This window comes from Eubalaena glacialis, chromosome 3, assembly GCF_028564815.1.
Source record: "Eubalaena glacialis isolate mEubGla1 chromosome 3, mEubGla1.1.hap2.+ XY, whole genome shotgun sequence".
In the NCBI taxonomy this organism is placed as follows: domain Eukaryota; kingdom Metazoa; phylum Chordata; class Mammalia; order Artiodactyla; family Balaenidae; genus Eubalaena; species Eubalaena glacialis.
This window is the reverse complement of record NC_083718.1, coordinates 139,046,061-139,060,080: the sequence shown is the minus strand read 5'-3', so window position 1 is coordinate 139,060,080 and position 14,020 is coordinate 139,046,061. Positions and strand designations below refer to the sequence as shown.

The following is a 14,020-nucleotide window of genomic DNA, read 5'->3' as shown; positions in this document are numbered from 1 at the left end:
CAGGAAAAAAACTGTAAAAACAAAAATACATGGAGGCTAAACAATATGCTACTAAATAACCAAGAGATCACTGAAGATATCAAGGAGGAAAGAAAAAATTACCTAGAAACAAATGACAATGAAAACACAATGACACAAAACCTATGGGATGCAGCAAAAGCAGTTCTAAGAGGGAAGTCTATAGCAATATAACCTTACTTCAGAAAACAAGAAAAATCTCAAATAGACAACCTAACCTTACACCTAAAGCAACTAGAGAAAGGAGAACAAACAAAACCCAAAGTTAGTAGAAGGAAAGAAATCATAAAGATCAGAGAAGAAATAAATGAAATAGAAACAAACAAACAAACAAAAAAACAGTAGCAAAGATCAATAAAAGTAAAAGCTGGTTCTTTGAGAAGATAAACAAAACTGATAAACCTTTATCCAGACTCATCAAGAAAAAAAGGGAGAGAACTCAAATCAATAAAATTAGAAATGAAAAAGGAGAAGTTACAACTGACACCACAGAAATACAAAGGATCATAAGAGACTACTACAAACAACTATATGTCAATAAAATGGACAACCCAGAAGAAATGGACAAATTCTTAGAAAAGTACAAACTTCCAAGATTGAACCAGGAAGAAATAGAAAATATGAACAGACCAATCACGAGTAATGAAGCTCGAACTGTGATTAAAAGTCTTCCAACAAACAAAAGTCCAGGACCAGATGGCTTCACAGGTGAATTCTATCAAACATTTAGAGAAGAGCTAACACCTATCTTTCTCATGCTCTTCCAAAAATTTACAGAAGGAAGAACACTCCCAAACTCATTCTACAAGGCCACCATCACCCTGATACCAAACCAGACAAAGATATTACAAAAAAAGAAAATTACAGGCCAATATCACTGATGAACACAGAAGCAAAAATCCTCAACACAATACTAGCAAACCGAATCCAACAACACGTTAAAAGGATCATACACCATGATCAAGTGGGATTTATCCCAGGGATTCAAGAATTCTTCAATGTATGCACATCAATCAATGTGATACACCATATTAACAAATTGAAGAATAAAAACCATATGATCATCTCAATAGATGCAAAAAAATCTTTCGACAAAATTCAACACCCATTTATGATAAAAATGCTCCAGGAAGTGGGCACAGAGGGAACCTACCTCAACATAATAAAGGCCATATATGACAAACCCACAGCAAACATTATTCTCAATGGTGAAAAACTGAAAGCATTTCCTCTAAAATCAGGAACAGGACAAGGATGCCCACTCTCGGCACTATTATTTAACATAGTTTTGGAAGTCCTAGCCATGGCAACCAGAGAAGAAAAAGAAATAAAAGGAATCCAAATTGGCAAAGAAGAAATAAAACTGTCACTGTTTGCAGATGACAGGATACTATACATAGAGAATCCTAAAGATGCCACCAGAAAACTACTAGGGCTAATCAATGAATTTAGTAAAGTCACAGGATACAAAATTAATGCACAGAAATCTCTTGCATTCCTATACACTAACAATGAAAGATCAGAAAGAGAAATTAAAGAAGCAATCCCATTTACCACTGCAACAAAAAGAATAAAATACCTAGGAATAAACCTAGCTAAGGAGGCAAAAGACCTGTACGCAGAAAACTATAAGATACTGATGAAAGAAATCAAAGATGACACAAACAGATGGAGAGATATACCATGTTCTTGGATTGGAAGAATCAATATTGTGAAAATGACTGTACTACCCAAAACAATCTACAGATTCAGTGCAATCCCTATCAAATTACCAATGGCATTTTTCACAGAACTAGAACAAAAAATTTTACAATTTGTATGGAAACACAAAAGACCTTGACAGCAAAAGCAATCCTGAGAAAGAAAAACTGAGCCAGAGGAATCAAGCTCCCTGACTTCAGGCTATTCTACAAAGCTACAGAAATCAAGACAGTACGGTACTGGCACAAAAACAGAAATATAGATCAATGGAACAGGGTAGAAAGCCCAGAGATGAACCCATGCACAGAGGGTCACCTAATCTATGACAAAGGACTCCAGAATATACAGTGGATCAAAGGTAGCCTCTTCAATAAGTGGTGTTGGGAAAACTGGACAGCTGCACGTAAAAGAATGAAATTAGAACACTCCCTAACACCATACACAAAAATAAACTCCATATGGATTAAAGACCTCAATGTAAGGCCAGACACTATAAAACTCTTAGAGGAAAACATAGGCAGAACACTCTTTGACATAAATCGCAGCAAGATCTTTTTTGACTCACCTCCTAGAGTAATGAGAATAAAAACAGAAATAAACAAATGGGACCTAATTAAACTTAAAAACTTTTGCACAGCAAAGAAAACCATAAACAAGATGAAAAGACAACCCTTGGAATGGGAGAAAATATTTGCCAGTGAAGCAGCTGACAAAGGATTAATCTCCAAAATATACAAACAGCCCATGCAGTTCAATATCAAAAAAAAACAAACAACCGAATCAAAAAATGGGCGGAAGACCTAAATAGACATTTCTCCAAAGAAGACATACAGATGGCCAACAAACACATGAAAATATGCTCAACATTTCTAGTTATTAGAGAAATGCAAATCAAAACTACAATGAGGTATCATCTCACACCTGTCAGAATGGCCATCATCAAAAAATCTACAAACAATAAATGCTGGCGAGGGTGTGGAGAAAAGGGAACCCTCATGCATTGTTGGTGGGAATGTAAATTGATACAACCGCTATGGAGAACAGTATGGAGATTCCTTTAAAAACTAAAAATAGAACTACCATATGACCCAGCAATCCCACTACTGGGCCTATACCTGGAGAAAACCATAACTCAAAAAGATACATGTACCACAATGTTCACTGCAGCTCTATTTACAATAGCCAGGACATGGAGCAACCTAAATGTCCATCAACAGAGGAAAGGATAAAGAAGATGTAGCACATATATACAATGGAATATTACTCAGCCATAAAAAGGAATGAAATTGGGTCATTTGTAGAGACATGGATGGACCTAGAGACTGTCATACAGAGTGAAGTAAGTCAGAAAGAGAAAAACAAATATTGCATATTAACACATATATGTGGCATCTGAAAAAATTGGTATAGACGATCTTATTTACAAAGCAGAAATAGAGACACAGACATAGAGGACAAACATATGGACACCAAGGGGGATGGGGGTGTGTGGGATGAATTGGGAGATTGGGATTGACATATATACATTATTGATACTATGTATAAAATAGATAACTAATGAGAACCTACTGTATAGCACAGGGAACTCTACTCAGTGCTCTGTGGTGAACTAAATGAGAAGGAAATCCAAAAAAGAGGGGATATATGTATATGTATAGCTGATTCACTTTGCTGTACAGTATAAACTAACACAGTATTGTAAAGCAACTATACTCCAATAAAAAATAATAATAAAATAAAATAAATAAGCAATAAATAATAATTTAAAAAAACCCTCTCCCCTCCAATCCATTCTCTCTGTGGCTGCTAGATTCATTTTGCTAAAACCCTGTCTTATCTTGTTATTCCTCCACTCAAAAACCATCAGTGGCTCTTACTGCCTGTGGTATAAATAGTTTGTGTAATCAAAGTATCCCATTAAAAAAAAGAATCTATTGTTTAGTGTAGCCACTTTCGTTAATTATCTCAGCTGGATCTTCTGGATAACTTGCTGCTGCTTCTACATCAGCACTTCCTGCTTCCCCTTGCACTTTTACATTATGGAGGTGGCTTCCTTCCTTCAGCTTCATGAACCAACCTCTGCTAGCTTAAAACTTTTCTTCTGCAGCTTCTTCACCTCTCTCAACTTTCATAGAACTGAAGAGAGTTAGGGCTTTGCTCTGGATTAGACTTTGGCTTAAGGGAATGCTGTGGCTGGTTTGATCTTCTATTCAAATTGCTAAAACTTTCTCTGTATCATCAGTAAGGCTGTTCTGCTTTCTTACATTCCTGTGTTTATTGGAGTAGCACTTTTAATTTCCTTCAAGAACCTTTCCTTTGCATTCACAGCTTGGCTAACTTTGGTGCAAGAGGCCTAGCTTTCAGCCTTTCTCAGCTTTCAACATGCCTTCCTCACTAAGCTTAATCATTTCTAGCTTTTGGTCTAAAGTGAGAAATGTGACTCTTCCTTTTACTTGAACACTTAGAGGCCACTTTAGGGTTATTAATTGGCCTAATTTAAATATTGTTGTGTCCCAGGGCATAGGGAGGCCTAAGGAGAGGAAAAGAAATGAAGGAACAGCTGGTCAGGAGAGCCATCAAAACACATACATTTATTAAGTTCACCATCTTATATAGGCACAGTTCACGGTGCCCCAAAACAATTACAATAGTAACATCAAAAATCACTAATCACAGATCACCATAACAAATATAATAATAATGACAAAATTTGAAATATTGCAAGAATTACTGAAATGCGACACAGAGACCTGAAGTGAGAAAATTCTACTGGAAAAATGGTGCTGATAGACTTGCTTGACACAGAGTTGCCACAAACCTTCAATTTATTTATTTATTTATTTATTGCTGCGTTGGGTCTTCATTGCTGCACGCTGGCTTTCCTCTTGTTGTGGTAAGCAGAGGCTACTCTTCATTGCGGTGCGCGGGCTTCTCATTGCGGTGGCTTCTCTTGTTGCGGAGCACAGGCTCTAGGCGCACAGGCTTCAGTAGTTGCAGCACATGGACTCAGTAGTTGCAGCACATGGGCTCAGTAATTGCAGCACATGGGCTCAGTAGGTGCAGCGCATGGGCTCAGTAGTTGTGGCTCATGGGCTCTAGAGCGCAGGCTCAGTAGTTGTGGCACACGGGCTTAGTTGCTCCGCCGTATGTGGGATCTTCCCAGACCAGGGCTCGAACCCGTGTCCCCTGCATTGGCAAGTGGATTCTTAACCACTGCGCCATCAGGGAAGTCCCAACCTTCAATTTTAAAAAATGCAGTGTTGGGAATTCCCTGGTGGTCCAGTGGTTAGGACTCCACATTTCCACTGCAGTGGGCACGGATTCCATCCCTGGTCGGGCAGCTAAGATCCTTCATGCAGCAGGGCCAAAAAATTAAAAAAAAAAAAAAATGCAGTATCTGCAAAGTGCAAAAAACGAGATATGCCTGTACTTTCTTTTATCTGCCTATCATCTACCTGTCTTCTATCTTTGTATCTGTATATTATCTATCTCTGTATCTCTATACCCATCTATATCTCTATCTAGCTGGCTGTCATTTATTTATCTATCTCAGTATCCATTCATCTATCTATGGTCTGTTTCACACTACTAGAATATAAGCCCCATGAGAGCAAGGACTTTGCCCATAATGTTTATTATTTTATAGCCACAGCACTTATCTGGCACAGAAAAGACCAAAAAGTATATGCTAGAAGAACAGTGACTAACTAGAATATGATTTTAAGGTCTTCACCATCCTGATCATGCTCTTCTGCATGTGTTCCTGTGTGTCAGTTTTCTCCTAACTTCTACCGAGAGAAAGAAGATCCCCACCCCCACTAAGGTTAGAGCTGCTTGCTAAACCATCCACTTCTGGCCTCCTACGAGGCCTTCTGAGGGTGTAGAGAGGAACGCGCAAGGAAAATTTTACCACAGGGTTATGCAGGCGCCAGGTATTTCAGAGGTGAGCCAAAAAGGGTGCCTTGAAGACACAATAGCTTTCTGTTTTATTCTGTTTAAAACATGTTTTATTGAGGTTTAATTTAGATGCCATAAAATTTACCCATTTTGAGTGTAAACTTTGTTGAATTTTAGTGAGTTCATACCATTATTCAGCCATCACCACAATTCAGTTTTAGAACACTTTCATCACCAGGAAGAATTCCCTTGCGCCTATTTGCAAACCATCTCTGCTCACACCCCCAGCCCTAGGCAGTCACTGATCTTTCTGTCTCTACAGTTTTGCATTTTCTAGAATTTTCATATAAATGGAATCATACAATATTTAATCTTTTGTGTCTGCCTCCTTCCATTTAGCATAATGCTTTTATTGTGTGTAATATTCTATTCTATAGATATACAACATTTCATTTACTGATTTGCCGGTTGGTAAACACTGTTTCCAGTCTGAGGGCTATTATGAATACTACTGCTATGAATATTTGTATACAAGTGTTTTTGTGGACATACATTTTCATTTTTATGGGGTAGATACCTAGAAGTTGAATTGCTAGGTCAAATGATTAGTGCATGTTTAACTTCTTTAAAAGTGCCAGGCAGTTTTCCAAAGTGGTTGTCCCAACTTACATTCCCACTAGCAATGTATGTGTTTCTCCATATCTTCACCAATACTTGGTCAGTCTTTTTTGTTTTCGTCATCCTAGTAGGTATGTAGTGGTATCTCATCTTGGTTTTAATTAATTTGCATTTCTGTGGTGACTAATGATGTTATCTTTTCATATACTTATTTGCCATTTATATATCTTCTTTGGTGAGGTGATTATTAAAATATTTTGCTCATTTCTTATTGGGTCGTTTGTCTTCCTATTGCTGAATTACAGAAGTTCTTTATATATTCTGGATTCAAGTCCTTTATCAGATACAGGTTTTGCAAATATTTTCATTTTCTTAATGATGTCTTTTAAAGAGCAAAAGTTTTAATTTTGATGAAATTCAATGTGTTGATTTTGTCTTTGTGTTATATATAAGAACTCTTTGCCTAATCCCAGGTTGCAAAGATTTCATCCTATGTTTTCTTTAAGTTGTTATGAATGATGTAAGGTAAGGGTCAAGTTTCATCTTTTTGCATGTGTTTATCCAACTGTCCCAGCACCTTTTGTTAAAGGTCTATCCTTTCCCTCCCCATTGAATTACTTGGCACCTTCCTTGAAAACCAATTGATCATCAAGGTCTGTTACTGGACTCTCTAATCTCTTACATCCATCTATATATGTCCAGTGTTTTTTTAAAAAATATTTATTTATTTATATATTTTGGCTGCGCTGGGTTTTAGTTGCGGCATGTGGACTCTTATTTGCAGCACGTGGGATCTTTGTTGTGACATGCAGGATCTAGTTCCCTGACCATGGATTGAACCCAGGCCCCCTGCATTAGGAGCCCAGAGTCTTACCCACTGCACCACCAGGGAAGTCCCTCAGTGTTTCTTAATTATTGTAGATTGGTAGTAAGTTTTAAAATCAGGTAAAGTCCTCAGATTTTGCACTTCTTTTTCAAAATCATTGCGGTATTCTAGGTTTTTTGCATTTCTGTATAAATTTTAGGAACAGCTGTTAGTTTCTACCAAAAAAAAAATCCCACTGGGATTTTGATAGGTATTATGTTGAATCTATAGTACATCAATTTGGGGAAATTGCCATCTTAACAGCATTGAATCTTTCAATCCATGGACATTGTGTATCTCCCTATTTTTATAAATCCTCTTGAGCTTCACTCAGCAATGCTGTGTAGTTTTCAGTATACAGATTTGCACTTCTGTTGTTTAATTAATCCCTGAGTATTGTATTCTCTTGATGCTATTATAAATTAAAATTAATTCATTTTCAAATTGTTTGTTTATAGTTTATAGAAATACAATTAGCTTATTTATTTATTTTTTATTTATTTATTTTTGGCTGCGTTGGATCTTCGTTGCTGCAAGCGGGCTTTCTCTAGTTGCGGTGAGCAGGGGCTACTCTTCTTTGCGGTGCACGTGCTTCTCATTGCGGTGGTTTCTCTTGCTGCGGAGCACAGGCTCTAGGCGCGCAGGCTTTAGTAGTTGTGGTGCACAGGCTCAGTAGTTGTGGCTCATGGGCTTAGTTGCTCTGCAGCATGTGGGATCTTCCCGGACCAGGGATCAAACCCGTGTCCCCTGCATTGGCAGGCAAATTCTTAACCACTGTGCCACCAGGGAAGTCCCATACAATTAGTTTTTGTACATGTTATGGCTAGATTCTTAATCTTGGATTCATTTTATGAGTGAATCCACCCCAGACTTGTATGTTATATATGCTGTATGTACAGTTATAAGAGTACCCTGGAGACCCTTGGAAAGATTGGGATCATTTCATGGGCTGGGAAGTACAGCTTGATTATTCAAAATAATTATGAAGGTATATATTTGTTTTTAATCACTACTTTTTCCTTTGACTTATTTGGTGCTGAGAATATTGCTCAGGAATACAACTTCCAATAATAATGCTGTTTCTATGAGAAAATGGTCTGCCCCACAATGCTCAGCTGAGGTGCGGAATCTAGGGCTCACTGTGGTGAAAGCCAGATACTGCTTGCCAAATCACAACCCTCCTTATGTGTGGTAGTGGAAGAAATCTCAACTCTTTTTTTTTTTTTTTTTTTTTATTAATTAATTATTTATTTATTTTTTTGGCTGTGTTGGGTCTTTGTTTCTGTGCGAGGGCTTTTCTCTAGTTGCGGCAAGTGGGGGCCACTCTTCATCGCGGTGCGCGGGCCTCTCATTATCGCGGCCTCTCTTGTTGCGGAGCACAGGCTCCAGACGCGCAGGCTCAGTAGTTGTGGCTCACGGACCTAGTTGCTCCGCGGCATGTGGGATCTTCCCAGACCAGGGCTCGAACCCGTGTCCTCTGCATTGGCAGGCGGATTCTTAACCACTGCGCCACCAGGGAAGCCCCTCAACTCTTAAAGGTATGATTTCCACAAAACAAACAATTCGAAAGCTCATGCCTTATAGCAACTAAGAATCAAGGCGTGATTTTTTTATGTTGTTTTTTCAAATTGCTGTGTCAGACTTTCTAAAAAGTATCTGTGTGAGCATAACATGAAAACTTGCAAGTCAAACACATTTGGATCTTATTCTCCATTGTGCATTTTTTAAAAATTTGGAGCACATTACCTGTCTTTTTCAACTCTCAGGATTTATTTTTCAAAATGGAGATAATAATTACCAAAAGGATTGTTCCAAAGATTAGATGATGAGTATAAAGTTCAAGGTCTGGTGCATGATACATGGTAGGTGCACAATAAATGTTGGTTCCCTTCCTTCCTTTTTTTTTATTGTCAGTGGTGATCCATTAAAAAATACGAAGGAAGTGAGACAAAACTAATTTTTTTAACTCGGCTCTGGTTTGAGCTGGCTCCTTTAAAAGATACAAAGAGAAAGCTTTCATTTTTTTTCCTTTTTTTAATGGAAACCCCATGGCGGAGTTTTTAGCTGTGGAAGATGAGGCCCCTGCTGAGGAGCTTTAAAAAATATATTGGTACGGGGCTTCCCTGGTGGTGCAGTGGTTGAGAGTCTGCCTGCTAATTCAGGGGACACGGGGTCGAGCCCTGGTCTGGGAGGATCCCACATGCTGCGGAGCAACTGGGCCCGTGAGCCACAGCTACTGAGCCTGCGCCTCTGGAGCCTGTGCTCCGCAACAAGAGAGGCCGCGACAGTGAAAGGCCTGCGCACCGCGATGAAGAGTGGCCCCCGCTTGCTGCAGCTAGAGAAAGCCCTCGCACAGAAACGAAGACCCAACACAGCCAAAAATGAATAAATAAATGTATTAAAAATATATATATATTGGTACCCTCATTCTACCCATAGAGACTACGATCTGATTGGACTAGGGGGTGGCCTAGGCATTAGGATTTTTTTAAAGTATAGTTTACATACAACAAATTGCACACATATTAGGTGTACAGTTCAATGAGTTTTGACCATTGTTCACCCTCTTCTAACCACCACCCTAATTAAGATAGAGATCTTTTCCATTACCCAGAAATGTCCCTTTCCTGTCAGTCTGTCCCACCCCCACCCTAAGTAACACATGTTCTGATTTCTATCACCATAAATTAGTTTCGACTGTTTTTTAATTCCACACGAAATTTGTAATGGAATCAAACAGTATGTACTCGTTTGTGTCTTGCTCAATATACCTTTGAGATTCATCAATGTTAATATGGATATCAATAATTTCTTCTTATTATTCTTATTCTTCTTATTATTATTACTATGCTTTTAAATACAAAAAATTCACAATTTGTTTATCTCCTGTTGGCAAATGCTTAGTTTCCAGGTTTCATTATTATGAATAAAGGTGCTATGAACGTTCTTATATGATTTTTGTGTACATATATTTTCATTTCTCTTGGGTAGATGCTTGGAAGTGGAATACCTTGTCATAGTGTGGGTATATTCTTTACAATAAACTGCCAAACAGTTTACCAAAATGGTTGTACTATCTTAATCCCCACTAGCAATGTACACAAGTTCTAGGAGCTCCACGTCACTGTTAACACTTGACATTTGTCATTCCTTTAAAATGCAGCCATTCTAGTGGGTAAGAAATTGTATCTCACAGTTTTAATTTGCATTTCTCTGATAAATAATGAGGTATTCACACAAATTTACATGGTATTTTCACGAACACTGGTAAAAACCACTTTATGTGTGTACTAGTGATTCATATAACTTCTGAAACGTCTGTTTTGAAATCAAGTGTTTTCTCCATTTTTAAAAACTGGGTTTTCTTTTTATTATTGATTTGGAGGAGTTCTTTAGTTGACTCCTGTTTGGGCTACCCTGTACCTGCTTTTATTATTCTTATACAGTCAGTAAGAGTTTTTAACTTGTAATAGCCCCATGTTAGTACCGCTATGGAGAATGAGGGGAGAAAGAATATTGGCGTGCAGGGGTGCAGAGGGGCAGAGAGGAGAGCAATCTCAGGAGGCTTGAGAGTGTACAGGGTGGCCAAGAGGAATCAAGCAGGTAGCAGGCTGGCTGAGTGAGCCATGGAAGGAGACTTGCAGCCACCCTCTCAGGAGGAGCCCCCTGAAATCTTGGGTAGGTGCTGGACTTCCACACAGCCCTGAGAACAGGGACCAAGATTAAATATATATGTGTATATATATATACACATATATAGTTATCTGTGTATATATGTATCTGTGTATATATGTATGTAGCTGTGTATATATATATATGTATATACACATATACATATTATATATGTGTGTGTGTGTGTGTGTATATATATATATATATATATATCTTGCCAGAAGGCTGGTGTACTTTGATGCTTCTGTGTCAAAGACACGATTCAGGCCCTTTTTAAAAGTTTTAAAAACTTTTTTATTGAAGTATAGTTGATTTACAATGTTGTGTTAATTTCTGCTGTACAGCAAAGTGATTCGGTTATACATATATATACATTCTTTTTCATATTCTTTTCCATTATGGTTTATCACAGGACACTGAATATAGTTCCCTGTGCTATACAGTAGGACCTTGTTGTTTATCAGGCCCTTTTATAAGTGATCTAGAAAACTAATATGTGACCCAACTTCTACATCTCTGTGAACTCCCTGAGGGCGGCAACAAATTCTTTCAGAGTTTCTTAGAATAGAAAAAGTCCAACTTGTGATGCCACAGAATATTGGCTCCTCTGTCGTGTTCTTGGTTCTCCTCTCAGCAGTTGTTTGCTTAGGTTACAGGTACAATTAGCAAGCTAAGGCTTTAATGTATGGGTAGAGGCTTATTATTATTACCGGCTTTAATGTGACTGTGGCTTAAGTCTTATTATTTTTGGACTTCAGTCATTACTGTCATTATTAGATCTGCTGATCATCAGTCATTTCAGAGACAAAACCAATAAAACACCAGGAACTGGAATACAAAGGGCAGTATAATCAACTCTGTTATTCAGGGATTCATTAATTCAAGTCCCCAATTTAGAATTTATTAGAGTTTCCCCATTGGATATGCATTCGAGTTTAACTCTGTTTTGTCAGTAGCAAAAGACGTTGCAAAGCCAAATGATAAACAAGATTGCAAGAGGAACGTTCACTCAAAGAAAACAGTAGGATGAGAACATTGGGAACTCATTAGAGGTTTCCATGTACTTAAACAATTAGAAGCATGCATGTATTACACTAAGATATCACAATGTATTTTGCTGATTTATTTTCCTCTCTGTGTCCCTCATGAGACAGGGCTTGGTTGAGGGCAGGAACAATGCTCCTGCACAGAGTAGGTACTTAGCATGTGTTAGCTAAATGAGCAGGTCCTTCCGTGCGTCATGGAGGGCTCAGGTGTTAGACTCATGGGTCCTTACACGTGTGTGTGTATGTGTGTGTAAAACTCTGTCAGTAGGGTCCACTAAGCTGGAGTTGGGAGTGCAAGAGGTTTGTTGGAGACAGTGTCTGTATAAGATAAAAGAGGGGTTCTTCCCTTTTGCAGCCATCGCTGAAGCGCTAGCGGCCGAAATGAAGTTCAATCCCTTTGTGACTTCTGACCGAAGCAAGAACCGGAAAAGGCATTTCAATGTGCCTTCCCACATTCGCAGGAAGATTATGTCTTCCCCTCTTTCTAAAGAGCTGAGACAGAAGTACAATGTCCGATCCATGCCCATCCGAAAGGATGATGAAGTTCAAGTTGTAGGAGGGCACTACAAAGGGCAGCAAACTGGCAAAGTAGTCCAGGTTTACAGGAAGAAATATGTCATCTACACTGAACGAGTGCAGCGGGAGAAGGCTAATGGCACGACTGTCCATGTGGACATTCACCCCAGCAAGGTGGTTATCACCAGACTAAAACTGGACAAAGACCGCAAAAAGATCCTTGAACATGAAGCCAAATCTCACCAAGTAGGAAAGAAAAAGGGCAAATATAAGGAAGAAACAATTGAGAAGATGCAGGAATGAAGTAATCTTGTAAACAACTTTCATTAAAAACTGTTAAAATGGAAAAAAAAGATAAAAGAGGGGAAGAAGCAGGACTGTGTAGGAAAAGCCTGAGACCATGATCTGAGAGAGTCTTGGATGACCCACTGGGAAGCTCTGGAACAAGATTGCCCATCAGAACATGTCCACATTGGGCAAAAACTACCAGGCCCTAGTATCCTGCCATGCTTAGCTGTTGGCTAGGGGTTGCTGAAAAGGAGCATGACCTCAGCTCCTAAGCTGATCCTGAGGCAGACGCTGAAGATGCTGATAACTGGAGGCTGTCAGCCAGCAGGGCTCCATGCAGCCAAGCAGCCACTTCTTTCCTGAAGGGAGGTCTCCCCACCTCTCCTCTGACCTCTCTCTCATCCTCTCCTCTGTGTATTGGGAGACAGAGAGCTCCATTTCGCCAGGGCGCCCGATGTCCCCAGTATTGGGCTGACATTATAAGAGTCAGTCAGCCAAGAGGAAGAGGCTGTGAATTACCACTGTGGTCCACCACCAGCAGGAAGTGCCAAACCCCAGCCAGGGCAAGGACAGATTTGGATGGCACTGGCTGACCCCCGAAACCCCCGGGCTGGCTGACCTGGTTTGCCCTGGTCGTTTCAGTAACCTCACAGGGCCAAGACTACACATCTTACACAATTGAATTTTATGGCCCCACTAGGATGCTATGAGGGGATTTTATTGTATCTTTATTTTCAATTATAAAAGTCAAATGTGGTCTTTGTAGAAAATTTAGACAATGCAACCTATTCTAGGGAATAAAGTAAAAATCTGTCATAATATCACCTCCCAAAGACAATTATTAGCAATTTTGTGTTTTCTCTTCCAGTTACATACATAACAAAATATCCCCTCTCTCCCCATTTATCAAATGTCATGTACATTTCTCAAAGATAGACAATTCTTGTTCGTTCTTTAGCATAGCCTGAAACTGCACTGAGAAGTTCCCAGTGCTAAAGTCAGATGACAGAGTGGCTTAGAGGAAGGAGGGTGGGCTGGGGAAGGTGGAGCAGTCATTTCCAAAGCTGTGTTTTGCTTTGGGCACTCTTTGAGGGTAGAACTGAGGATTCTGGGACCTCATCATGAAAGGACTTCTTTCCTCTCTTTGTCTTGGGGTCAGGTTGGGCTTGTGGATGTTTATGGGTCTGGAAAAAACACAGGGCTAAGGCAAACTCATGCTTTGGGTCCATGCGGGTGTATGACTGCCACCTATGCCACCATGCAGAATGGCAGACCAACTCATCTAGCTAACATTTACTAAGTGCCTATGTGTGATAGAATATTCTTCTTGCCCTGAAGGAGTATAAAGTATAGTGAGGGAGATGGGAAAACTGACCTTTAAAATACATTCTGGGACTTC

The 14,020-nt window shown here is 39.2% G+C and overlaps 1 protein-coding gene across 1 annotated transcript; it reads left to right on the top strand.

Moving 5' to 3' along the window:
* Positions 1 to 12,179: 12,179 nt before the first annotated feature.
* LOC133088516 (large ribosomal subunit protein uL24-like) lies at positions 12,180 to 12,636 on the top strand. The gene has a single exon (XM_061186482.1). It carries the CDS (start codon positions 12,199 to 12,201, stop codon positions 12,634 to 12,636), a length of 438 nt encoding a protein of 145 aa, XP_061042465.1. The 5' UTR covers positions 12,180 to 12,198.
* Positions 12,637 to 14,020: the final 1,384 nt, after the last annotated feature.